Source organism: Lineus longissimus, chromosome 3 (genome assembly GCF_910592395.1).
Source record: "Lineus longissimus chromosome 3, tnLinLong1.2, whole genome shotgun sequence".
NCBI classification, from domain to species: domain Eukaryota; kingdom Metazoa; phylum Nemertea; class Pilidiophora; order Heteronemertea; family Lineidae; genus Lineus; species Lineus longissimus.
This window is the reverse complement of record NC_088310.1, coordinates 2,823,430-2,849,939: the sequence shown is the minus strand read 5'-3', so window position 1 is coordinate 2,849,939 and position 26,510 is coordinate 2,823,430. Positions and strand designations below refer to the sequence as shown.

General features: G+C 40.4%; 2 protein-coding genes across 23 annotated transcripts in view; one reads left to right on the top strand and one right to left on the bottom strand.

The window, feature by feature from the left end:
• Nucleotides 1–809: 809 nt before the first annotated feature.
• Nucleotides 810–16,208, bottom strand: LOC135485376 (uncharacterized). The gene is made up of 4 exons (XM_064767348.1): nucleotides 16,080–16,208; nucleotides 4,966–8,555; nucleotides 4,635–4,771; nucleotides 810–4,348 (listed from the first exon to the last, which is right to left on the bottom strand). Exons 2-4 carry the CDS (start codon nucleotides 8,456–8,458, stop codon nucleotides 4,175–4,177), a joined length of 3,804 nt encoding a protein of 1,267 aa, XP_064623418.1. The 5' UTR covers nucleotides 8,459–8,555; nucleotides 16,080–16,208; the 3' UTR covers nucleotides 810–4,174.
• A 1,062-nt stretch (nucleotides 16,209–17,270) lies between these two features.
• The window catches only part of LOC135485374 (ryanodine receptor-like), an 86,563-nt gene continuing 77,323 nt past the window's right edge, over nucleotides 17,271–26,510 (top strand). For 20 of the 22 annotated variants that reach the window (XM_064767347.1, XM_064767337.1, XM_064767326.1 and 17 more), the window contains exon 1: nucleotides 17,272–17,547. In XM_064767347.1, coding sequence (XP_064623417.1) covers nucleotides 17,497–17,547 — 51 coding nt within the window. In that variant the 5' untranslated portion in view covers nucleotides 17,272–17,496. Of the gene's footprint in view, nucleotides 17,548–26,510 lie in introns of all 22 variants that reach the window. The other 2 variants (XM_064767328.1, XM_064767324.1) reach the window with 1 other exon arrangement.

The following is a 26,510-nucleotide window of genomic DNA, read 5'->3' as shown; positions in this document are numbered from 1 at the left end:
ACGGTAGTGGTGGTATGCCACTGAAGACACCAAGGCTCACTCCAAATATTTACCCCTGACACCCTGTGGGGAGGAGAGTGCCCAACTCATCTCACCCAGGGGTTGCTGATTTTTATTCGGAAGCACTACCTCATGTTGGAGATTAGCCCTTGTTGTAAAACTGAAGAGATGTAATGAGCTCTGAAGGCTGATGTACACCTGCTAACATATAATATATGAAAATTATATTTTAAGAAAATGCCATTCAATGAAGCCAAAAGGAAGTCCATATAATTAATATAGAACACATGTAAAACCTACATATGCCCAGTTTGCCCGCATGGTCCCCATCCGAAAACCCGGGTGCTTATTCCACATGGAGTCTGGGTGGGCAATAGTGGGGCCCACATTTGCCCACTTGGGACCCACATTAATTGCCCACATGGGTACCCATATGGCTGCTGACTCTGATCATACGTTATTACAACCACTGTCACAACCTATGGCCAAGCTTAAGACTTGGACAAGACACTTGATAGCATGTCATTTGGGGACTGCTGTTGTGTAATGGTCTTAGGTGAGACTCCTTTGTCAGACCTTTATGGACACTTCTTAATGGTCTGGACCTTGGTTAAGACATTTCACATTATATGACGGCCTGGTTATGGACATTGGGTAAGACACTTCATGATGATGTGGTATTGGTATTTGAACTCGCTGCTGGCCCCGACATCAGAATAGGGATGCTGTCCTGATGTTCCAGCATGAATTCACCACAAACAAGTATCAATACTTCAAACAAACATTAAAAAACTAAAAAGAGACAGGTATTATACAAAAGGAACATTTACTGCTAGTTTATTTTGGCTATTGTACAAGTAAACAAGACAATACCCAATAGATGTAAAAGTACAAGGTAACGAAGCACAAATCTGACAAAGATTCTAACAAAAACCTCCAATAATATACAAACACCTATAAATGAGCAGCCAAAGTCTCTAACAAATCTCCTTGGTATGAAAAATAGAGAAACCAAATGCATTTACTTGGCACACACATTCTCAACCAATTGGCTGTTGTACAATCGGATACGAACTGCCAAGAGCAAGGTGACTGCCTAGAACAGGGTAAAGCTGGCAGCACACAGAGATGAATCTCTACCAGATAATTTGGCAGACATTTTAAAATCATCTAAAAAATTGGAAAAAATGAAGGTTCTGTTTTATGGCACTGATATAGATGACACAATGACACTGATGGCAGCAAAAGAAATTTTGTTTTTCTATCACTATCGGATTTAAAAGACATCTGTAATACAAACTCACAGACATTCGCTTGTGTGCCACCAACTTTAGTACACTTACATGCCTCCATTCTACCAGCTTTATAGTTCCAAAGACCAAATGCAACAATAGATGGATCCACAATACAAGGCTTTAAACAAACATTGCCATATTGAAAGCGTTAAGGCTAAGGACACAGATTTTGGTCCCTAATTTATCTTCAATTGTCAGCGGAATATTTTTAGGTCTAGTTCCCCAACAGTTCATATTACTATCTCATTCTGCAATAAAACTCTTGAGCCAAACACAGTAAACCTGTATCTTTGCGTCTTGGTGAATTTGGTCCACATAGTCTCTCAATTCACATCGACTTTCTTCAATGCTTTGTGCCTGGATTTTGCAACATTACATTTCTTTGAGCGCTGATCTGGATTTGATAATCGCAAAAATTTAAGAATCTGGCTACTTAACATATGGCAGCTGTAAAAGGTATACATAGCATTAAAATGATACACATAGTAAAAGTATAATTACAGACTGTAAATCGCCAAATTTTTGTGGGCGTTTGATTTTCGCAGATTGTGCAAATAAACTAGATTTGCGAAAATAAAAATCGCCAAAAATTTATTTTCAAAGACTTTCGCGAATCGCCAAAACAAAGAAGCACAAAAATTTTGCACTTTACAGTATGACATGGAGAAGTACAGACTATACATAAAATACAAAATGGCAGTGCATTTACAACAAAGGACAAAAATGTCCTAAGAAATAGTTTGAGACACATATCATGCCGATCTACCAGCGGTGGGCGTATATACATCCTTCTCGTGAAGGAGGAGATTTTAGGATTGACGTACACTGCTGGTAAGTCGGAATGGTCACATATTCATATCATGAAAACCTTTTTTAAAAATTTATTAAACTGTGACTTTCGATTTCACAATCGATATATATTATTACCAATGCCATTTGATAGCACATGCTTTAAAACCCTGTATGAGAAAAAAATTCAAATTTGGATATTCTATGTTGACAGAACTCACATACATCTTGAATTTACATACAAAATTACAAAAGGTATATACAATGCTGAAGTCACACCAATGACTCAAAAAACAATATATAGGTTTTGGAGCAAGAAGCGATTGGGAAATTCACGTAAAATATTTCCGTTGTAAATAATCAAAAGCGTTGTTGCCGATTTATTTCGGAAGCTCATTCTCTAAGGTGATCTGAGTTGCGATTCCTTACAATATGAAATCCAAAATATTCCTTTTACATTGATGCGACAATAAATAGATTTCATACATGAATATTCTATAGGTAAGAATCAGAATAGTTCTACTAGGATTTCTGTAGGATGTTAATGCCTATGATTTCATTGTGTCTATTTGTATGTGGACCAAATCTAATCTTCCAGATTCTGTATGGCCTGCCCTGTTCAGTTCATCCACTCTTAAACAACTCCCGTTTAACCAAATGGGCTGTCAGCATGTTGGACTGGGGGAGGGGGGATATGCTGGAGAGACTGAGCCGATTTCCACATACATGCAATTTGTAATATTGGCCTTACCAAAAATGACTTTCACTGCTCTCCTTACATCTGCTGTTTGACAGGAGTCCTACCTGGTCATTAAGGATTTAGTGCAAGTGTCAGGCAGCATAAACTTGCTAGGCCCTCAGCCTACCCTTGGAGCACTAGTAAACACTGCAGGTCTTACAGAATCAGAATGAGTTCGATCTATCATTATAATAAGATTAGATAACGGGTTGATTGGAGAGTAATGCCTCGACTATCCAATATAATTTTTTACAACCACAACTGACAAAATGGCAGAGATTAACCAACAGTCATGATTTTGATAAGCAATCAGCTAGAATTATTCAGCAATATACAGAAGCTAAAAAGCTTTAATCTGGGCTCAATTCGAACCTCGACACGACACCACCGGACAGCTCGTAAAAAGTTACACAACAACAACCATTGTAGAACAGAGGTCAAAATCTTAATATCTTACAATTTTTAAATTGCCCCTTACTGGCAACCAGAGTCACACTAAATCCTTTAAACATGTTAAAGAGTAATCATAACACTTATATAAATGTATAGACCAAATATTAACCCTGTTCTTTCCAATTCTGAAGTACTAACCATCCAGTAACTAATTATTTAACACAAATACACAGCCGATTAACTTCACAACAGAAAACAAAGAACACCAGACTCAAAACACCAATAAGTATGTAATAATGTTAAGAAAATAGATGGCATCAATATGAGAGACAATTCCGTAATGTTTTGGAAAGAGGTTTTGGACCTTTGACTTTTTTTCTCCTTTAGATCCAAGTGAAGTACCGTAAAAAAAGATTCATACAAATAGCAAATACTCTTACTGCCTCAAGTCAGGCAAGGACAAAGCGAAAATTAAGAGAAAACTTTCATTAAAAGTGAAGACTTCTTAACTCTAAGGTATCTGAACGGCTTTGTCAAAGACTTGTTCACAAATACACTGTACAATTAATACATTTCACCACTTGTAATAACTTACACTTACACAGACAAACTCTTTTAAATTTACACTGTAAGCGAACTGAATTTAGGGAGAAAATAACAGGTACAAAATTCTTGGTACTTATTTCTATCAGAACATTGCATGTAAAAGGCCGTTCAGGAGGGATGACACACGAACACCCTGGATGACTGAGAATGTAGACAGGAATTCGGATCATGAATAAAAAATTGAATAATAACAAAATAAAGCTGTTTTCACTTCAAATGGAAACCGCAGTGAACATTGGAAACTGTGTAGTTTTCTCTAGAGAGAGGTTCTACTGTACAAAGACAGTCGAGCAAAACACATTATGGCAACCTTATGACACCTTCAACATTACTCTTGAACCCTTTTTCAACACTAAATCGGCATAACTTGCTCAACAGTCACTTCCAATCCTGGATGCTTGGTCATTACATGCTTTCTGCAGTTCCCCTTCAATGATGTAGCGTACGGACAATATGGACACTTGAATGGCTTTACTCCTTTATGGGTGTGCTGGAGACGCTTATGAATCTTTAATCGATCCGCATACTGAAAGAGACGAGATCCTGATAAGAAAAGTTACAAAGCTTCAAAGGCCTACGCCTTTTATTCAATTTAATCTGAAACGATAGACCAATAATTCACTCTGGTACCTTATTGCGTACAATATGATATGCTGATAAACCCGACCCATGATGCAATGTACTACAATGCATGTCTGAATGCATAAGAACGCAGTGCCCAGAATAACATGTGCTCGCTCATTCTGTGACTTATTATCTGCTCAAGTCTTTGAGCAGTTCTCAACCTTTGAGAACCTGGTAATTTGACCTACCTTAGTTCTGAATCCACACATGTCACATACAAATGGTTTATGCTCGGTTCTCGAGTGTATTCTCATGTGGACTGCTCTCTGCTTGGTGTTGGGGAAACCTTTACCACAGACCGGGCAGTCAAACAGATGCTTGTTCACTGGAAAGAACAGGGATTTTTCTTCATGTCAATTTCAAGTAGTATACAAATAAGTGTCTGAATTGATTTGGTTAAATTATCTGATTGATCAAGACTGTCGAGAGTAGTAGAAGCTGACAGAAATTTGCAAGGATATCTTATGTCGTAGTTCTTGTAATCAATGGGAATATACAAATGGAATCGCAGGGACTTACCTGCTGGTCCTAATGCAGGTGCTACAGGAACACTGTCACCGCCACCAGGCCCAGCCATCTGACCATTGGTTCTTCCCGGTCCCGCATCCATCGTCGGCATATCCTTACAAAGATTAGACAAATCATATTGTTGACCTTGACCCATCTGTTGTAACGTCGAAGCAAGCGGAAAGTTCCCAGGTGGCCCAAGAAACGGCGACGCCATGTTAAAACCTGTCTTGGTCATATTGGGCGATTTTCCAGTCATGAGAGGGTTTCCGAGATTGAAGTCTGCTGGGAGGAAACCAGGCTGGTTTGCCCCTGCAGCAAGGAAGGAGGCATTGTTCAGCTGGTTTAGGCCGGATTGCAGGAGAGGACTGCCCGACATTGGCATATTCTGTGGCAGTAAAGAAACATCAGGCTGGTTCATCCCCTGTGGAACGAGAGCCTGACTGTTTTGTTGACCGAATGGATTCCCGGACTGAAGCATGTTTGGTGGGATTAGAGTGCCATTGTTAGAACATGGCGTCTGAACCTGTGGTAACGGTGATGGAGTAATGTTCGTTTGAGTCAGAGTCGCTTGTGCCATGAGGGCAGTATTTTGAATATTTGTGGGTAGTAGTCCGGGCTGTAAAACAGACGTCCCATTTGCCTGCGACATATTTGGAGGCAGCATCGGAGAAGTTGTGGCTTGTGTAAAACTAGGCTGGAGCATTGAAGCATTCGTAGACTGGGGCAAGCTACATGGAAGTTGTAACTGAGCATTGTTATTTTGAGTAATGTTTGGCTGGAGGAATGATGCGAGGTTTCCTTGACTGATACTGGTTTGTGGATACGCCATGCCATTCTGAATTCCTGGTTGCGTAAAGAAAGGCATACCCGAACTCTGACTAGCTGGCGGTTGAGCAAAACTTGTGCTTTGAGGCAACATGGTGTTTACACTGTCACCTTGAGGCAACAGAACAGTAGGCTGGGGGACCCCGGCAGCATTCGGCAACATCATGCAAGTATATAAAGACATTGCAGCATTTAAATTCGCCGCTGCCTGCAAACTGTTTATATTCATGTTATTCATGTTCAAATTGTTCAATCCATCCATTGGAACTTGTCCAGAATTCTTCACGTTTGCTTGAAGCTGCTGGGAAAGTACCGTCTGCAACTGTTGCTGGAGATTGGCATCAGTGACAGCAGCAGTCTGTTCCTCCATCGGCGTCTGCTCATCTTCTTCCTCTTCCTCACTTGCACTTGACGAGTTGCTCGTCTGTGTTTGAGAGTTCGCCATCACCACGGGCAACGCAGGGCTTGATTGTTGACCCGAATCAGGTAGAGGGATGGGACCAGTTGAAGTATTCATGAATGGAACATTAGACATATTCTGCCCAAAGTTACCAATGTTTGGAAAGTTTAATTGCGACGTGATGTCTCCAACAGAGTGTGATTGCTGCAGTGCTGCAACTGATTGCGATTGTTGAACGGCTGCTTGAGTTAATGCCCCGTTTAGCAAAGATTGAGGGAGGGGTAAATTCTCATTAACGGACTTCACAATATTCTGCAATGGCGGCATGCCACTGCTTAATCCAGGTGGGATCATCGATGAGAAATCGTCCTTCGTTCCATTGAAGTTTGGCATATTTGAGAACGGGAGATACACAGGATAAAGATTTTGACCAATTTGATTAAGGAATGGGTATAAAGACTGAGCAGTGTTTGTCACAGGGGTAGTACTTGCAGACGTACACATTACTTCATTAGGGGTTTGTTTGTTTTGGTCAGAAACGACCACAGTGTTTTTATTCATAGTTTGATCTGCCGACGAACACACTGGCACTGTTAGATTCTCCATGCTGGAGGTACAAGTAGCATCACTTTGATTTGCTGATACGTTACTATCCGTGTCCATATTTTGGCCAACGACTCCCCCATCAGATTTTAGTTCACTCTCCGCCTGGTCGCCACTATCTGTCATTGTCTCTAAACTGTCAACTATTTTACTGATAACGTCGTTATCTTTCGAAGATGGCACATGTAAATTATTGTCCGACTGCGACCACGTCACAGCTGTGTCTGCAGGGGTGACCGAGGGCGACCAAGAAATAGGGGAAACAAGTGGTTGTGACATGGGAGCAGAGTTCCCACTAGAACTGAAATTAGGTTTTGGTATACGAATAGCGAGACTGGCCGAGGTTTTTGACACTGAAGTGGACACTGATGTAGGTGCAGGTGAAGATGATGGGGGAGGAATCTGAGTGTCCAAAGATAGTGATTCTGATGCGTCAAGATCTAAAGGAGAGTCGTTGTCCTGTGAACGCAACCCAAGCAGCGTACTGATATATTTACTTTTGTCCTTCTCCCGCCGAATGGCGCAAGCTCGCAGGTCCAGATTTGACCCTGCCAGAGTGAATTTCCCTTTTCCTCCGCAAGAGTTTGAATATATACCACCCGAACAAGATGATGGCAGAGTGGTGAACGACGACAGAGATGACGCACCGGAGGTACTGAACGGCATCATGACATACTGATAAATCCCACAATCCTTGTCAACTTCACCATCCTGTTTAGCCGTGTCCACCCCATGTTCGTCTCCATTTGATTTGGGTGATGGTTTAGGTGGAATGTTTTGCCTGCACACGCCATCCGACGGCACAGAACTTTGAGCAAATTGTCTACTAGAGGCCAACTGAGCGCAAATGTCCTCTAAACTTTTACCTTTTGGTTTTTCGATTCCATGCGTCTTATCACCGAGGTCACTACCAATGCGCTTTTCACCCTCTTCCCCACTATTACCACTGCTATTTGAATTGCCGTCCTCCCGCCCCTCTCCATCCTCTGCCTTCACAGGTCGCCCCAAGAGTTCTTTACTGGCATTATCAAACGTGTTTGAAAGACTGTCCTCCGTCGAGCAACTTTTCTCCATTTCTTCATGCCCTTCTTCAGACATTTCGACATTGGAGCTATTCTCATCCAAAACACTTTCGGCACCACTATGATTACTCATACTCGTCCCAGTGTCAGCTGTATTTACTGAATCACCATTTTTCGGTGTATTCGTCTCTATCGATAAATGCCGTTTTATTGTTTGATTTTGCTCCTGTGAAATGGTACTAGTTTCTTGATTTGAATTGTTCGAATGCTCATTTGATTGGTTTTGTAAAGCGTTACAGAATTCCTCGCAATGCATCATGGCAGTGTCGATGCTCAACATAGTCGCAAGATACAGCATATCCTTGACATTAGCCTCACTCAATACTAAGTTACACCCATAAACGTAATTCAACAGGTGTCGAAAACACTCGATGTTTACGTTATCAAAGAAATATGTGTTTTGCCATCCGGTTTTGTTGAGGCGGTTCCGAAACTGACTGCTTGCGCAGACAAGCACCAATGCATGCATTTTATACTCCAAGGTTCCGTTAAGTACGAACGTCATATCACACAGTTTTGTATCATCGCGTAACTTGCGGAGCTCTGCGGGCACCTGGGCCCACCAGAGACACATGTACTCCTTCGAACTCATCCTTGCTTTGTCATCTGCCTGTCACGACATGGTCCTTGCTTTGTCACCTCCCTGTCACGACATGGTCTTCATCTTCAAATTCTAGGGTATGCAGAGCCTGAAAATACAATAAATAATCTCATCTTACCGAAAGGGTGCTATAAGAGATACCAGTCCACAATACTAAATTCCCACTTTTGAAATAAGATTGCTCTTTTTTTAACACCCATTTCCCTTTTTAACTTGCACATCACTGTTGTCACCCCGTATCATGACTCATGTTTGAGATTATGATTAAAACAACCCCACGCAAAGCTTTGAAGCCACTCTTTGGAAAAAAACCATTGCTGCTACAGGGAATTATGCGACTTGGAATACAAGATCTTTTTCAATCTTTGAAGTTTGAATATATTTCATTCAAATTTTCAACAAAGTGTTCTTTAAAGTGTCCTCTTCCTGCCTTTGATGTTTCCAACATCACATCAGTGGTGATGATGAAACCAACAGAGGTTGGTCTGTAACTTGTCAAAGTTTGGCCACTCTACCACATGAGGTGCTCAATTGGAAAGAGTAAAACTGGTGGACATATAGCCAGAATCCCAGGAAAAGATCAATTTAAAGTTTATAAAGCATCAAACAATATACAGAAAGTGGAAATCTTTCATTACTGTCAGGTGTGAAAAGGCAGTTGTTTCGATAAATCCTGCTGTTCCACTTCTTTTAAAGAACCACTGAAATGCTTTTAACTTTCATGATTTATTATAATATCTACTATAATGGTCTTGAAATATGAATACTATATTGCAGGTTTTCAATATTGTTTATTTTCATTCTGTCTCCTCCTCGTCTTCTTTACTATTAAGAGCCAGTTTTTATAAGAGTCAGGCAGGTGGTGATTCATGACCCTCTCAGATTTGTTCCTAAATTTTTTTATTGGTAGATATAGGTTAATAACGGACGGAAATCACATTTTCTATCCTCAATAGGGTCCGCTTTTTTTTTAAGGGCCCCTGGAATATTGGGGTCAAAATGGGCCTAAATGGCAAAATAACCAAAATGTGGTTTTCAAATGCTGGTATTTCTGTGCGCCCTTAGTGAGCCACAGAGATTTTCATGCGTGTAAGTCTATTGGGTATTGACTTTCAGAAAATGTGAAAATTTTGGCGGCTGACTTAGGGCGCAGCCCATAGGTGGCGCTGCAAAACGCGACATTTCGAAATTACACACACCTTCAGAGAGGTTGTGTGGTTTGCGCCCTAAGTCAGCCAGGGTGTTTCATGCGTATTATGATACATTAGCACCTACTGCTTTGATTTAAAGGAAATTTACGGCGGCTGACTTTGGGCGCACAAGTATAGGGGGCGCTTTTTGCCGCCAAAAGGTGAAATTACCACCTTTTCGCACAGCAAGTTCTCCATGCGCCCTAAGTCAAAACTGATCAAACATAGCTCAACTAGTCACCCAGCATCTCTAGTACCAGTGGTTAGGAGGGTTTCATGGCTGGTTTGCGTATTAACCCTTTTTGCACCGTTTTTTGTCGGGTCACTACGCGAAAAGGCTGAAAATGGAATTTTGTAAACTTTCTCCGATATTCATAAAACTTACAGGATTAGCTCCTTTTGCACCGAGAAAGGTGTTATTAAAGTTTCTGTGGAATGCAGCAAGCCACTTTTGTTGTAGGCTGCCATTTGGTGGCAATATTGGAACTATAAAGCAAAAGTACCAGTTTTAGTGGAATTGTATCTTTCAAACCGATTATTTGATTTCGATCAAATTTGGAGTACATTTTCACTGAATCAAAGCTAAAACTTATTTCAGTTCTAATCAGCAATCTATTCAATTTAAAAAGTGTGCCAGACAAGACAAAAGTCAGTTCAAAAACAGTATGATCTGTGAATTCAATGTTGGTTTAGCCATTCACCAGTAGGTTTCCTTCCTGTCTAAGACATCAATCAAGCATGACAAGACATTGCCCATCCTCGGCACCCAGTGGTTTTCCATATGCTCCAGCTCTCGATGGGACGTAGGAGTATCAAAAACCTGAAGCTCAGGATGGACATTGCCATGTGGCATGACATTTAAAAAAATCTGTTTTAATCAAACACATCCTGCATTTTGTAAGTATGATGATGGCAATATGTGATAGATAAGACTGATATAATTTTGTAAGACATGCAATTTTTTAATCTCGGGGCTTAAAAAAACTATAAAAGATCATAAAATGTGAGATGGGTGTGGCAAATGTTGAACACACAGTGCATGCATGCATGCATCAAACAAACTGCATGCTAAAGTGGACAAGCCCACACCCTGTTCACCAAATGATCTTGCCTTGAGAACTGACCCGCCTACACAATACTTTTGCAGTTCTTCCCTTTCCTTTAGTTTGCTGCTTTGAAGATGGCCTCATCAGTCTCAGAGACAGACTATGAGAACTGCTGTTTTTTCTCGGATCTTCAAAACTGTGGGGCTCACAAAAAGAGTCGCAAGACTGGTATTTGTCAGGTGGCGGACTTGAATGCTGAGGTGAACAATCACATCAGGAATCTTGGACTGACAGTAACAGACAACATCGAGTTAAATGAAAAAACACTTATTGAAAACCGTGCAGGCAGAGATATCTTCGCTGACAAGTTCATTTGTGCCCATCACAGATTTTCGTTTGGTATCTATTGGAAAAGTCCAGCAATTTGCCAACATCCAGAACATTCAAGAGTTGATTTTCGATCTAAAAAAGCCTGTCTTGCCACCAGACCTGCTACTCTAAAGCTTGCACAGGAAATATCTGAAAAATACCAAGTAAAGTTCCCAATCGGTGGACCGATATGTTCAAAGCATCGCGCGCCAGTGACCTACGTTCAAGTTGCCCATGACAACCGGGGTGAAGATGGGCCTGTTGACGATGATGCAGATGATCAAAACCAAGGAGGTGTACCTGATGATGTCGATGATGATACAATGTTTGCAGGTGGGTCGCAGGAGGAACTTCATGAATATGTTGACAACTTGATTCACAAGGAAAGCGTCAGTCCAAAGATGACCAGAACATGAAACTATATAAACTGTAGTTCACTGTTTAGATGTGATGATCCAGTTGGACAGTTTGGCCCTAATGGCATACTAACTATTTTGATAGTAATTTGCTAAATTTCTGCTGACATTTAAATATTGGTGAAGTTTTACACCATATTCATTGTAAAAGTGTTTAAGTTTCTGAGATACCGGTGATTTCATGGTAATTTTTGAATACTTTTGATTTTGAATAAACGGTTCATGATATAAAGGTCAAATTGCTCCTTTTTCTGTCAAATTTCAATTTTGCCACCAAGTAGCTTGCCACCTTGACCTATAAAACTCACAAAAAATACTTTCTTTAACGTAAGGAAGTTATCCTGTAAGTTTCATGAATATCGGAGAAAGTTCACAGTTTACCATTTTTGGCCTTTTTGTCTAGTGTCCCGACAAAAAACCGTGCAAAAAGGGTTAATACGCAAAACAGCCATGAAACTCTCCTAACCACTGGTACTAGAGATGCTGGGGGACCATTTGAGCTATATTTGATCAATTTTGACTTAGGGCGCATGGAGAACTTGTTGTGCGAAAAGGTGGTAATTTCACCTTTTGGCGGCAAAAAGCGCCCCCTATACTTGTGCGCCCAAAGTCAGCCGCCGTAAATTTCCTTTAAATCAAAGCAGTAGGTGCTAATGTATCATAATACGCATGAAACACCCTGGCTGACTTAGGGCGCAAACCACACAACCTCTCTGAAGGTGTGTGTAATTTCGAAATGTCGCGTTTTGCAGCGCCACCTATGGGCTGCGCCCTAAGTCAGCCGCCAAAATTTTCACATTTTCTGAAAGTCAATACCCAATAGACTTACACGCATGAAAATCTCTGTGGCTCACTAAGGGCGCACAGAAATACCAGCATTTGAAAACCACATTTTGGTTATTTTGCCATTTAGGCCCATTTTGACCCCAATATTCCAGGGGCCCCTAAAAAAAAAGCGGACCCTATTGAGGATAGAAAATGTGATTTCCGTCCGTTTTTAACATATATCTACCAATATAAAAATTTTGGAAGAAATCTGAGAGGGTCATGAATCACCCTCTAATAGGATCTTGCCTGATTCTTATAAAAACTGGCTCTTAACTTTAGTGTAAATACAGCAACTTGGATCAACTAAATAAGGTCACCAAGAGGTGATGGGAAAAGCAGGAAGAGGAAATTCTTTCTTCAGAATGAGATCAGCAAACTCAGCCCATTTTGGCAACAATATAAAGTTACAACTTTTTTTCTATAAATGCAAAATGGATTATTTCTTCAAACCAGGTCAACTGCTCTGCAGTGTGATTAAGTGAATGATAGTGCGAGACAACCTTTGTAACAACCTTTACAATAATTCGTCATCACAATGAATGACTACCCCGACAAAGGAAATTCAACCCGCTGGGCACCCCTCGATAAATAATGCATTATTATCATATCATTATCATAATCATACTGCCGGTACAGAAATCACCATCTAGCGCTCCAGCGTCATTATTCGATCAGCTATTGCCATGGAAATCTGCCAACATGGTAAAATTGAAAGCATCGTGCTGTGTTTATTGAAATAATTATAACTTGGTTTGGCTGAGACTGAAGAGTGAAAAAATCAATATTGTCATGTAACTTACGCTATTATAATGTACAGCAGCTGGAGCAGAGCTTGTGTAACAATTTCAGAGAAATTCGGCCACTTTGTGTAGTCAAGATTTTGTATTGCAAAGACAGGAGGTTTAACCCCACTTGCCAACCCATGTTTTAGTTTTTATAGTTTATGTTTTACATAACATTTCTAGAATCTTTCAATTCATTTGAAATTTGGAATATCATTTCAAATCCACAATTATCATCCAATTCTTTGAGGTCTTTGAATTATAGCAGAAGATGGTTGGAAAAAAACTTCTAAATTTCATATCTGAGATGAATGTGCAGACCAGACTCTGCTTATGGCATGGTATTCTTTCATTTGCAAGTTTAACCAGATGCTGAAGTTTTAAGGCCGATGGTGGCGTTCACTCAAGGGGTTCCTGAAAGGCCTAGTTAGATCTACACTTTACTAGATTATTCACAGGCTCAGCTGTATATATCGCTAGTTGGTTTTCAACAATTATAATTAGGTATCTCATTTAAAATTCAGTAATCAGAAATTCAATACAAATAGATACGTTTGTACCAGGAAGCTATATTCTAACAAATGAATTACTATTAAGAAACTGATACCGATCTGAAGGTATTGGTTGTCCCATGGCGGCAGAGGTGTTGTGGGGCAAAACGACAGCTGTACTATATAAGACCAGTGTTTGACCAGTTGGGCACTCAATACCAACAGTGTCAGATGTACAATGTCTACTCTTAAAAACACCTCCTACCACTTGAATATATTTTTGGCATTATCCACTGAGAAACACAACCTGGTTTGGTTATTTCATCAATTAGAGGAATTATACACTTTAATCAAGGTTCCAACTACAGTATTTTGTACTCTGCAACTTAAAAGCAACTCAAGTTAATAACGTTAAAATATTGCTTAACCTACACATAGGAAAATCATTATTCATTTTCAAATTTCTACTCTTACGATTGGTGAAAATCTTTCAACCTACAAAAAGCCTTTTAATTTATAAGCTACAATATCAATCAATTCCACCAGACACTTGATTTCATGCATTAACCTACCGATGAGAACAATGGCTTCATGAAAGCCGATTTTGCCAGCGGCGAGTTTCATAGCAAATTTGCTCATCAAAAGTAAACAAATAAAACAAATAAGTTATGTACCACGCAGAAACAATCGAAAGGTGTAGAGATGGCTTCTGTGCAAATGCGACATGCCAGCCAATTCTGCTGCGAAAAATAAACAAATCACTTTGTGTTATTTTCAGAATGTAGGGTTAGTTAAACATTACAATATAGGCCAACATTGACATGCAAAAGATCAATAACAATGAAACAAGCACACCATCGAAGTGAAGGTATCTATCTTGTCACAAGTTGTGAATAAAGCAATGTATCTAGGTATAAAATGAACTTCGAGACCCAGACTACATCAAGTACATGCATGCAGAAGTTTTTTTTAGTGAGGCAGAAATCTCTTAACCCTACCATCAGGAGATTTGGATATTACACCATACCCTTTTTAAAATAACACTTGAAAATTGCATTTTTCCCCAAAACTGTTTTGGGTGCAACTATTCTGACCTTTCTACAGAACCCCATATGTCTTTCTGACATGAGGGTCTTATGGGCCCTGCAAAGCCCAAATGAGTGATTTGTGTTGCTGCGGCCTGCAAATACAATGGCGGCATGCAGCACAAATATCTTGTCCGCCATAGTCCTACAAGATGTGACGCAATTGCTAGTTTTTAGTCAATCAACAACATTCCTCTGTGAGAGGGCAGTACCAACTACCAGACAGAGTCAAGCAATTGACATGTATGACGTTGTACACCTACACTCCGGACGTCTAAACAAATATTATGATTGAATTCATGATGTCATTCACCACTGACCACTCAAATAATCATGAAGACATCAACTGTGCCACTGACAAATACACCAGCATCGAATGACAATCGTTTGAGTATGCACACAGGTGGCTCTTGTGTAAGCATCAGCCATGTCAATAGAGGCGGAGGGGGAAGTATGTACCAGGAAAAGAGAGATATTGCGAAGCGAGATTCCGCGAAGCTGGCATTTCCTGATGCCAATACATGTACCAGGACAAGCAAACGACTCCTTACAATAACCAAGACACTAGTTTTGGTCCCAAATGGATTGTTTCTATTCAATTTGACCTCTATTAAGGACAGCATTTGTCAGGTCCGGAGGGTGACCTTAATAGAGAGGCTCTACTGTACATGGGTAGCTTGAGATGGACTTCTCTGAAGCGTCCACTTGGAACCAACCTATAATGTGACATACAACCCCACAAAAGATCAAATGACAACAGTGATGAACACACTAACAGACAATTTCAGTATACAGTTGACTGACTGACTGTACTCCTTGAACTCGTATTCTGTCCAGAGCATACTTGCCCCCTTCAGAGCAAGTATCCATCCTCAATCTCTACTCCATATAGCCTACAGTTGGACCCCCTAGATGTACATGTACTTAGCAGGTGTTATCGTTATGAGAAATTAAATGCGACTGGAGTAGAAGAGTAGGCCCTTCTTCTTTTACCCATTTTTAGATACAAGGAGTCTTCAGAATTGATGCTGCCCCCCCCCTCCACCCCGGATTTGATATCTTAGCTTAGGCAAGCAAGTCATGCGTCAAACTTGCTATATTTAGCACAGGCCTAAATGATAATAGATTCCATTCAATTCACCATAACAAATTAGTGACAGATGCCTTCCCCATTTTATCTGTGCACATCATGTATTTGAGGGAAAATCCTCAGTACCCAGAGATGACACATGACAGTTATGCAATGCACGTCAACAATGTATACACTTACAGCACACTGACACTGGATTCTGGGCTACAGCCATGTCAGCTAATCTTTTTTCTGAAACTTTACATCTTGCTTTTTTGTATCGTTTTCCAGGCTTTTTTGTCAAATATCTGCAGACTCTCACAAACATATACGTACCAATGTATATTTTTCCAACTGACAATGTCAAATGATGTCCATTTGGTAACTTATTTGTCCGTTATGGCGTGAAAAATAAGGAAGATTTATCCAAAAATTTCATTTTCTGTTGTGTCTGGTAGTTTCTGCAACAACCGCTTGAAGTCGTGGTACAAAATATTGCAGGTAAATGAAAATTATTAGATGATATTCAGCTGTTTCAAAAACAAAATGAGGTATTATTGAACAATTTAATGCATTGAATGTTAGAATTCTAGTTCTATGATGTAAATTGATAGAGAGTAAACAGTATTTAATTAGTTACCTATTTTCATTTCATCGGCGGAACTTCAAATACTTACCTCTAGTACTGTGGTAGTTTATGTGGTAGGTAGTGGTAGTGTTTTAGTAGTGCTACATAAACTTAGTAGATCAATACCACCATACCGGGGTAACGAAAAAGTCGCTGGTGTCGTGGTGATGAAACTGCCAGGTTGTGCCTAGTACAAGGGCCTATCGAAAAAGGTCTTGGATTCGCCGTCGTAAAATGAGAATTGTAACATATATTCCTCGTTCAAGCGAGAAAGGTTTCGACTTATCTAAGGACTTATATACTGTAAGATACAAGTTGTCCCTATTGGCGAGTTCGTGTAACCTTAGAGTACTCTAAGGTGTAACGTTATCTTGCCGACTTAGCTGTCCCTATAAGTCTCTATAAGTCACAATGACACAAAGACGAAGCGGAAAAAAGTGGAAGGTCTTCGCCAGCTAGGCCCGAATCGCCTAACGTCTTCAGGTTGTGACTTTGTCTTGGGTGTGGCCAGAGTCACAATGAAGAGAGAATACCCTCATGGCATCACTTGGGACAAAGTGAATGAAAGACATACCTACTTGAATGAAAAAGTAATCTCAGATGGGGTGGGTGATGTTTCGTTATGTAAAAAGAATATCGAAGTCGATTGCGTTGTTTGTTTCGCCTCCCGCTTTTTTTATCCTGAAAGCTTTTCTTTTTGGAGTATCAATTTACCTGGCAAGTTTTCTCCAGTGGATACAGTGCTTCGTTAGCAACACACTTTAGCTAGTGAAGCTACCTGTTCACTATATTGCTATATGCATAGGATTCCCTACGAACGCACGGTTAATGAGAAAGTTCTTCCACGCAAAAGCAGGGGGAGTGAAAACGATAAATCTAACTCACCGGTATCAACTAAGGTATCATTAAGGAGGTTCTTCAGGCTGGTCTTCTACTGCTCACCAGCACAGCTTCGGTTTTTGGCGAACTTCTACTTATATTCTGGTAGCTTGGTTACCCTTCTGTAGCCAGGTTTACCACTGATAATTAGGATGCTTTGTCGATTTTTAGCTTAGCTGACGTGGCAACGCTAGGCTAACCGGTGTATTCGTTTGCTAAAAAAAAGCGCGAGGACCGATTTTAACCATGGCTGAGGAAGGACACTCGGAGCAGGACGATGTTTCATTCTTGAGGACGGTAAGGCTATACCATATACAGTAGAACCTCTCTATTAAGGACACCCTCGGGACAGACAAGTGCTGTCCTTAATAGAGAGGTGTCCTGATTAGAGAGGTCAAATTGAATGGAAATAACCAATTTGGGATCAAAACTAGTGTCCTTGAGACAGAGGTTGTCCTTATTAGAGAGGTGTCAGCTAAGAGAGGTTCTACTGTATACTGTCTTCTTATCATTAATATTGTCTTGTGTCTTTCAGCCAGCAACAGCATCATGCAGTAGTAGGCCTAATCCTATCTATAAAGATGCATCCCACTCTTCCCCATCACTTCAAATGTGCCTTTAATTGAGACCAGAAGACCAGTAGGCCAGAATGAGACCAGTTTCTTTATTAATGGGTGATATGAATAAAGACTAGCAAATGCTTTTATCTAAATCTCCATGTACATTTACACTAGGCCTTCCTGTACAAAACCGGAGTAAAAGCATTTGCTGGTCTTTATTCATATCACCCAATGTTTATTTCTAGAGTTACCCCTTACATGTTAGCTAGATGGAAGAGATTGTGTTACTTGTACCTAGTTAGGCCTGCCTGTTTTCTGTAGCTGGTATTCTCAACAGTGAACATAGTCTAAATACACCTTATAATATGCTGGTGCAGACAGCATGCCCCCTCTATTACATGCAGTAGAACCTCTCTAATAAGGACACCCTCGGGACTGACAAGTAGTGTCCTTAATAGAGGTGTCCTGATTATAGAGGTCAAATTGAATGGAAACGACCAATTTTGGACCAAAACTAGTGTCCTTAATAGAGAGGGTGTCCTTAATAGAGAGGTGTCCGCTTAGGGAGGTTCTACTGTATAAGTCTTCACTGTGACCATTCACATGCTCCTCCCTGTCCATGTTAATACATTAGGTAGTACAGTAGAACCTCTCTAATAAGGACACCCTCGGAACTGGCAAGTGCTGTCCTTAATAGAGAGGTGTCCTGATTATAGAGGTAAAATTGAATGGAAACGAACAATTTTGGACCAAAACTAGTGTCCTTAATAGAGAGGGTGTCCTTAATAGAGAGGTATGGGGGTTCCACTGTAGTTGGCCATGTGAGAGTACTCAGGAAGGAGGACTTTCACTTGGGGTCTCAAGTAATGATGTGAGGATGGATATGATGGCATTTTGGTGTGGTCGTCCATTTCACCCCCTGTGCTATGAAGTGACCTAGTAATCAGTGCACCAGGATAAGGATAAGAAGATGCGCAGAATTGTTTTTGTTGAGTAGCAGGTTGGCAATGCAACTAAAAGTTCTGGAAGCAAAAGGTTGCAAGCAGCCGGGTAAACATGTATTAGCTGAATGTATGGCTACTATTTTTACCTGACAGGTTGGAAGAGAAATGCACTTAAAAATTCTATGTTGCCAGCATCCTAATAATATCTCTGGGCATAGCCTGTGCAATGCTTTGCAACATAGTTTTGTTTTTCATCATACTTGTTGGAAATGGTCTACATACATGATGTAAAGAAGGTAGATGGTGCTGCCAGGTGGGCCATGGGTACCATCATTTTGGCTAGAACTTGAAATCCAAAAGCAATTAGAACTGGATGTTACAATAAAACTGTTCATCCATTGTTATAACATGATACAGTGGAACCTCCCTGAGCAGGCACCTCTCTATTAAGGACACTTGTTTTGGTCCCAAATTGGTTGTTTCCATTCAATTTGACCTCTTTAATCAGGACACCTCTCGATTAAGGACAGTACTTGTCAGTCCCGAGGATATCCTTAGTAGAGAGGTTCTACTGTATATGAAAATGGATTCAGATGGTAACATAACAAATTATGACATCGACAACACAACCTTCTCTCTGGATTATCGTTTTCTCCTCGACTTTACAGACTTCAGAGGCAGACTGTAATTTGATACTAGCTACTGACACCAGATGGTATCATTGGTGAAAATAGAAAAAGAAGAAACGGCAGATTTGTCAAATGCCATCTGACTTAATGGTTATCCTTAATGCTTTACTCGATTGTCTCCATCAGATGGTTAGAGATCCCATGCCATGCCATCTGCAGCGTCTAAAATATTGATGATGTTGGGGTCTGCACGATAAATGTGGATATACGCTAGTCTGCAGCGAAGCATTGTGGATTACCAGAAAACCCGACTATCAAATTTATGGGGGTTTTGAAATTTAGCTTAGTTCATGCTTATGGTTGAGGATGGAGTTGATATACATGTATTATGATACAAATGTGAAGGACTATTGTCCGAGGACAGTAAGTTGATTTAAGATAGATTTGTCATTTTCTAAGTCTTCATTTTAATCTTACTGGCATGGCTAATATTATCCCTCATTGCATTTTTCAACTTTTCTTTTCACTGATGGCTTTGTAATAAATTTTCAATCCCACTTCGCCTCTGAAATGGGAGGGCGCCCAACTGCCTTATGTCATAGGAAGCTTATCCAGGGCACAAATCTTAGTTGAAGAAAAGCTCTTTCCAATGGCCCTCAAATAAAAAACAAAATGAAGTTACTCTGAAAAAGTGTACCCATGGCTAAAGCTAAAGTTGTTGAATCATCTATTCCTTGATGCTTTGCCAACATGTCTACCTGTTTGCATGGTTTTGTGATGATAAATTACCAATGGTATGGCCTTCCTAACTAAACCTTTTAGAACATCCTTCAAAACATACATATAGTTCCTGTATGTTTCTATCACATACAGTTTTGTGGACATCTCAGACTGAAGACAGAGTCACTGGGGCCAATCCCAATTGTTGTCCAGTCATAGGTGTCCAGTACGCCCTTAGAGCCTGAGATGAAATGGAAGCGATGGATAGCAATCTTGAAATGGAAGTGATATTTGTTAAAAATCAAAAATGATATGATTAATACTGGAAGATGTTATGATCCTTGCATTGGCTGAAGCAACAACCAGGGGAAAGGATTGAGTGTCAGGCTGTGGGTTTATCGGATGGCTGGACCTGCACAACTACGTGTGTTGGTACTTTGATTCTCTGGACCTTGGTGTCTAAATGGGTATAAATCCCAACAGAGGAGTTAACCTGGGATGTCCTGATGGACCAGCCCTTCACCCTGATGATTGCTTTGATGCTGCAGAATCCTAGACAAGCTTAGACCAGTTGAACCAACCTGCTTAGTGCTCGCCTAGACTTTAACTTACCAACTTAATTGATTGAACCACACTCTGCACTTTCTTGCTGTGACTGATAACTAGTTTGAGGGCTCCATAGTAACAAGCTCATCATCTACGTCATTAGAATATACTGCTATGCTCTCTAAAACAGTAGACTTTTGCACATCAAGTTGCTCAGAGCTTTAGCAAATGTAGGTTCAAGCAATTGTGCCAATCTTAGGTTAGACGCTATTTAGCCTATCATTCTGACATATGTTAAATCTCAATTTGCTAGCCATTCAAGCCTTTGATCTGGAGGGTGTAATTAAGGTTTGGAGAAGCTGCAGGCAGAGCAGTATCAGGAATAGCAGGCAAATTATATAAACCCTTTGCTGTATTACACCTTCAGGATATAAAGAGGGAGTAATAGGTCTGAGTTAGCATTCCTTAAATGCGCTGCCATAGGGGCCAGTTTGTCGAAATGCCCTGAGGATTTAACTCAAAGATACCACAATGTTGTTGCTTGAAGACCATGTCGATTTGGTAGGTAAATGTGTGGTAGTTTAGACTCTGATTGTAGAATAGAATTCAATAGGCTAGTTTCCAAAAAAGTTATCTTGAATACTTCAGTCAATCCAGACCTGATCTTTCACCTATCGTTCCTATAGCGTATTAGGTCTGTAGCTGCTGAGGCTGATTGTGAGATTGTTCTGTCAGTTGACCTATTGCCTTTCATGTCTGCAGTGCAGATCCAGGTGATGTTGGTTCCTTTTGAGCAGAAAAAAAAAGTGAAAAAAATATTTGGAAAAAAGAAAAAGTTTCTTATCGATTTCTGCTAACTCTAGTAGTTCTGCCTCACATATTGTTAAAACAACTAAAAGGCACAGCTGAAGCATATTTCGGTCTTGATATCTCACACTGGGACACAATGACATTTCTGCCTCTTAATTGCTTTATCATGAGAACGTTGGAAATTTTACATTGATAAATCAATATTCTCCAATGTCATTATGGGGAGATTGTTAAACATAGAAGGTGTATGCCGAAGTGATGTCAGAGTCTTGGAGTTCTGGATGACATGCGAAATGTGTATTTTTATCCTTCGAAATAAAGAAATGGCCCTTGGTAATTGGTATACTTGTGGTGTCCTCAAATCAGGAACTCTGAAATCCACTCTTGCTTGTGTTTGGTTGCATGTGGAAGCAATGGAGGTACAGTGGAACCTCCCTTAGCAGACACCTCTCTATTAAGGGCAACCTCTCTATTAAGAACACTAGCTTTGGTCCCAAACTGGTGGTTTCCATTCAGTTTGACCTCTCTAATCAGGACACCTCTCTATTAAGGACAACACTTCTCAGTCCCGAGGGTGTCCTTAATACAGAGGTTCTACTGTATGTAATGCAGTCTAGTGGATATTGCAAGGGAAAATTTTTAATTTCTGACAATGTTTTTCACAGCTGATGGTTGGGTCTGAAGAAAGTAATTGCCAGTGCCACTATGGTGGCGATATATTGTTGGGGATAGAAGACTATGTGGTGGTACTAACAGCAATCGATGGATACAGCTAATGGATGTGGCATTTGGTCCTGTGAGATTGACCCTATATTTCAGGCGGTTGGATTAAGTTCTTTATAGCTTGGGAATGCATGGGTAGGGTAATTAATTACCTTTCCCCTACAACACTATATTTCATTGATCCTGTTTTTAACCTGATCCGTCCTGTCTCTCATTTGGTAAACATATGTTTACTGCTTGAGAACTGAAGTAAGAAGCCTTGGCTGAGCTTTGAACCATTTTCTTTTTTGGTGTACAGAGAAATTATAGAAAACTATTGAAAATGATATAGAGGGAAATGTTCTCATTTATAAAAACCCATCATGTCTCACAATGATGGCAATCAATTATCACCATCCCAGGTGATGATAATCCCACTGTTACTTTGCTCAGCAGCGGTCTGTGCAGCTGAGTGGCAAGAAGCAGTGCTTAGAGAAGGAGGAGAGAGAAATACTGCAGAGCTGGCACAAATGTCGCTAGTTCAAAGCAAGTCCCATATTTTTCAGCTTGCATTGTTTCGAACTTTCGAAGAAATGTCTAGTTCTAGAGAGCTTTTTGATTGTGCATCTTCAGGTTCAAGCCACCTTCTGTTGAAGCTGTAGCCTATTGGTGCACGCTTTGCAGTACCTTGGGCCGGATTAAAAACAACTTCAGAATAGTTCTGGTTCAGTATAGCTCGGCTGGATTCATTTGAGAAGTGTATTTCTAAGCATTCGACTTTTTACCTGTTCTGTATATGTAGCACAATTCAAGCAACATTTCACACCTGCGTCATTTACTTTCGCTTATGTGTTCTCCTCGGATTGGCTGATATTTCTGGTAATGCCTAGGTAAAGATAGTACAGATACGCGTAGCAGAGTACCGCTTTACACAGTATTGGTTCTGAAATGTACATGTAGGCCTACATGTATATTGCTTTCAGAGTGGCGCAATGGAAAAGTTGGCATCTGTCACTTCTGAGTTCCCTGGTTGGATTCTGGTTTTCATCTGACAGATGGGCAGCTCTCTCTGACAGCATCGGTTTCCTCCGGGTTGCCCGGTTTCCTCCTTCAGTTATGATGAGCTTAATTAGCTCACATCACCTTGGTCAACTCATGTGTCATGTCATCATTTCCTGTCCATAATCTTTGACCAAATCTCTGGCAATAATCCTGCAATTGAATAAAAGCTTTGCCAGTGTAAGGTTTGTTCTTCTGACATCAAGAAGAAGAGGAAACACAGTAGCTTCCCCACCTTTAGTTGCTTTCTGTGATGAAAAGGATAGATGTCTTCTGAATATCACTTTTGTTTACATTGATATCAACATCAACCTATCAATATTTTCTTCAGCAACCCAAATAGCCTCTAGAATGTATGCATTATGACCATAACTCTTTAACTGTCAGCAGGTCCATTTCTACCTTTGGGATCATCCATTATTTTCAAAGGACACAAAAGTTGTGATGGTTTGGTTTGCTATTGGTCAATCCGTTCTGCTGGTGACCATTTCACATTTTGTTTCCCATCCTCTGCTACTTGTTGATGTTTCGATTTCTGCTGTTGCAGAGTAAGAACTAAAGAAAGATCTGAAAAATTGCATTCTATTGAGGAAACAGCTAGCTGGCAAAGCCATCCTTCAAGTCGTTGCTGTTGGTTGATAAGAGAAGACCTAGGTGGAACCACAGGCATGGTGCATTGATTTCTCAGCAAGTATCGCTCACATTCTTTCAGCAATAGTTCCTTCAACATCATTTTTGAAAACAATATGCTGTGAGGGCAGATGTACTCGATGCCTTGAGATCAAATGTGATGTGTAAGTAGGTTGTACAGCACATCTGTAAATAACAAGTATTCTACTTTGATACTCTTGGCTATATGATGTTACCCACTGTCTACAATGAAAGCAGCATTCACTCTGAAGAGGCATACTCATCTTCCTATCCCCATTCAAATGCAGATGAAATATAACAGCTAAACCTGCATCATGCCAACAAAAGAAAGTTAGTCATTCCCATTTTTTGAGACTCTTGTTAATTGATCTAAATTGTGCAAATCTTGCTGTTCTCTCCCCAGAGCATTCTTCCACCACTGCTCGCTTCAGAAGCAGAAGGGAGAATAAGCGCTTACCTGTACGCCATCAGCCAACCTTCTTTATTAGGCAGTAGACATGATAGCGGAATGTGAAATATAAACCCATGGCTCAGTGGTAAGCGTTGTGTGGTTGCTTTCTTGCCAGAGAAACAGGTAGACTCATGATGTCTGGCAGATGACATAAGTCAGGCAGATGACATAAGTCAGGCAGATGACATAAGTCTGGCCACTGTAGGTACCGGAATTATCCATTCAGCTACTTTAATAATAGATTTCAATGTCTTTAAAATAGATTTGTGTGGTTGCTTTCTTGCCAGAGCAACAGGTAGACTTAGAAATGATGGCTGGCAGATGGCATTAGTCGAGGCATGTGGCATATAAAGTCTGGACAGATGGCATAAAAGTCTGGGCAGATGACAAACATGTAAGTGTCAGCAGCAGCAGCAGATGATGAAGTCTGGGCATATGCCATAAGTTTGGTCATATCCACATTAACAGAAGTGTTGGCTTTGAATATTCTACAGTTACTCGTCCCGTAAATCTGACACCCTATTGGAACAATTTAGGACATGATTTCAACCTATTCCACGTTATTCAATTTACTCCTCCTAATCTGTCAATTTGGTACTGCAGTGAATATGATCATATGCTTTGCCGTTCTGAATTGCAACAACCATCATCGATTTGTCCTGCATCTAATCAATATCATACCAATTACTCAGTGACAGTATTTAGATTCCATCAGCAGTCCAAGACAGACTATCAAATGCAGATGATTAATTGTCATCCAAATATCGCCACACATCCATGATGGAATCAACGGTGTTGGTCATGAAAATGTAGAGAAGGTTCTCCAACAAGTTGCAGGATTATCTTGTTCATTGTTCAGTTTCTAAGAGACATCATCAACAGTAAAGCCTGGTGTTTCTAAGCAACATATTGGAGAAAGGGTTAGATCTTGGTGGCACCAGCTTTGGACATAATGCTGGAAAAATCTGTGAAGAATTTCTACTCGCCAGATCCAAGAATTTTAGTTCATTGAAAGCCACATGATTTCATCCAGAGATATAAATCTGGGTTCTTCCTGGATTTGAACCTGGGCTTTATTATGTGGTGATAATCAGTGTTAAGAACTTGGCTATGAGATTTGTGCTACATCAGATTATCAACACGTACGTCATTTGGTTGTCCTTCAAACCTCTGCTGCAGTAGTCACTGATCAATGATGCGAGATCACACTGTTCAAGGAACGAATGCTGATCACATCATCCATTTTAGTCAGGCTGGTGCTGTCTGTTTAATTCTGTCTCTCTCAGTGACCTTATGACTGTCTGATGGTCATTCCCTGGGCCGACTACCAGGATGAATGCCTCTCGTGATCCAATCAACAGCAGTTCTGGATGGTTTAAGAGACAATGCCTCGGTGAATAGAAAGTGTGTTCACTTTGGCCAATTTGATCGTTCTTGAGATTATTCAGTTATAAGATGATCATGAACCATGATCAGTCTCTAGGAACCTGCATCATCAGACCATCAACACATGCATCATTCAGTTGTCCTGTATTAAAAACGCTGGCTGCTGTATATCCACTGATCAATGCACGACAAGCTCACACTTCTCAAGGAACGAATGCGGATCAGCCATTTGTTGTAAGGCCTGTACCAATGGTGAAACCAAGTTCATTCTGTGTCCCAATGACTCAATGAATGTCTGATGGTCATTTCCTCGACTGATCACTGGAATGATAGTTCCGGTGATCAGATCTATGGCAATTCTACATGTAGATGCTTCTCATTACAGTTCAGCTGTGGAGTATGATGGTAACGTACTTCAACATTATACTCAGCCAACTCAGTGCCTGGGCCTGACATATCGTATTCTGTTGCTGTTCTCCCTTGCCCTGATGGTCATTTCCTGGACCGCTTTCGAGGATAATTGCTTCTTGTGACCAGATCTATAGCAGTTCGAAGTGGTTCTTGTGACAGTTGGCCCTTGAGGAGTATATGAAACTAATTCTGCTCTACTCTGCCTAAATTCATTGTCTGGGCTGTGCACATCGTGTTCTCTTCGCCGGTGTATCCTTGACTCCATAAACGCTCATGGTCATTTCCTCAACCAATTAAACAGAGAAATGCTCCTAGTGATCAGATCTACAGCAGTTCTAGATGGTTCTTGTGACAGTTCAGTGGAGGAGTACGTGGTTCTTCCTTAACAAGT

Bases quoted from the DNA above. Each gene is read 5' to 3' on its own strand.
- LOC135485376 (XM_064767348.1), bottom strand. From the start codon at position 8,458: ATGAGTTCGAAGGAGTACATGTGTCTCTGGTGGGCCCAGGTGCCCGCA. The intron at 4,772-4,965 runs GTAAGTCCCTGC...TGTTCTTTCCAG, and splicing joins ACCTGCATTAGGACCAGCAG to TGAACAAGCATCTGTTTGAC. The intron at 4,349-4,634 runs GTAGGTCAAATT...CGTCTCTTTCAG, and splicing joins TGTGTGGATTCAGAACTAAG to TATGCGGATCGATTAAAGAT.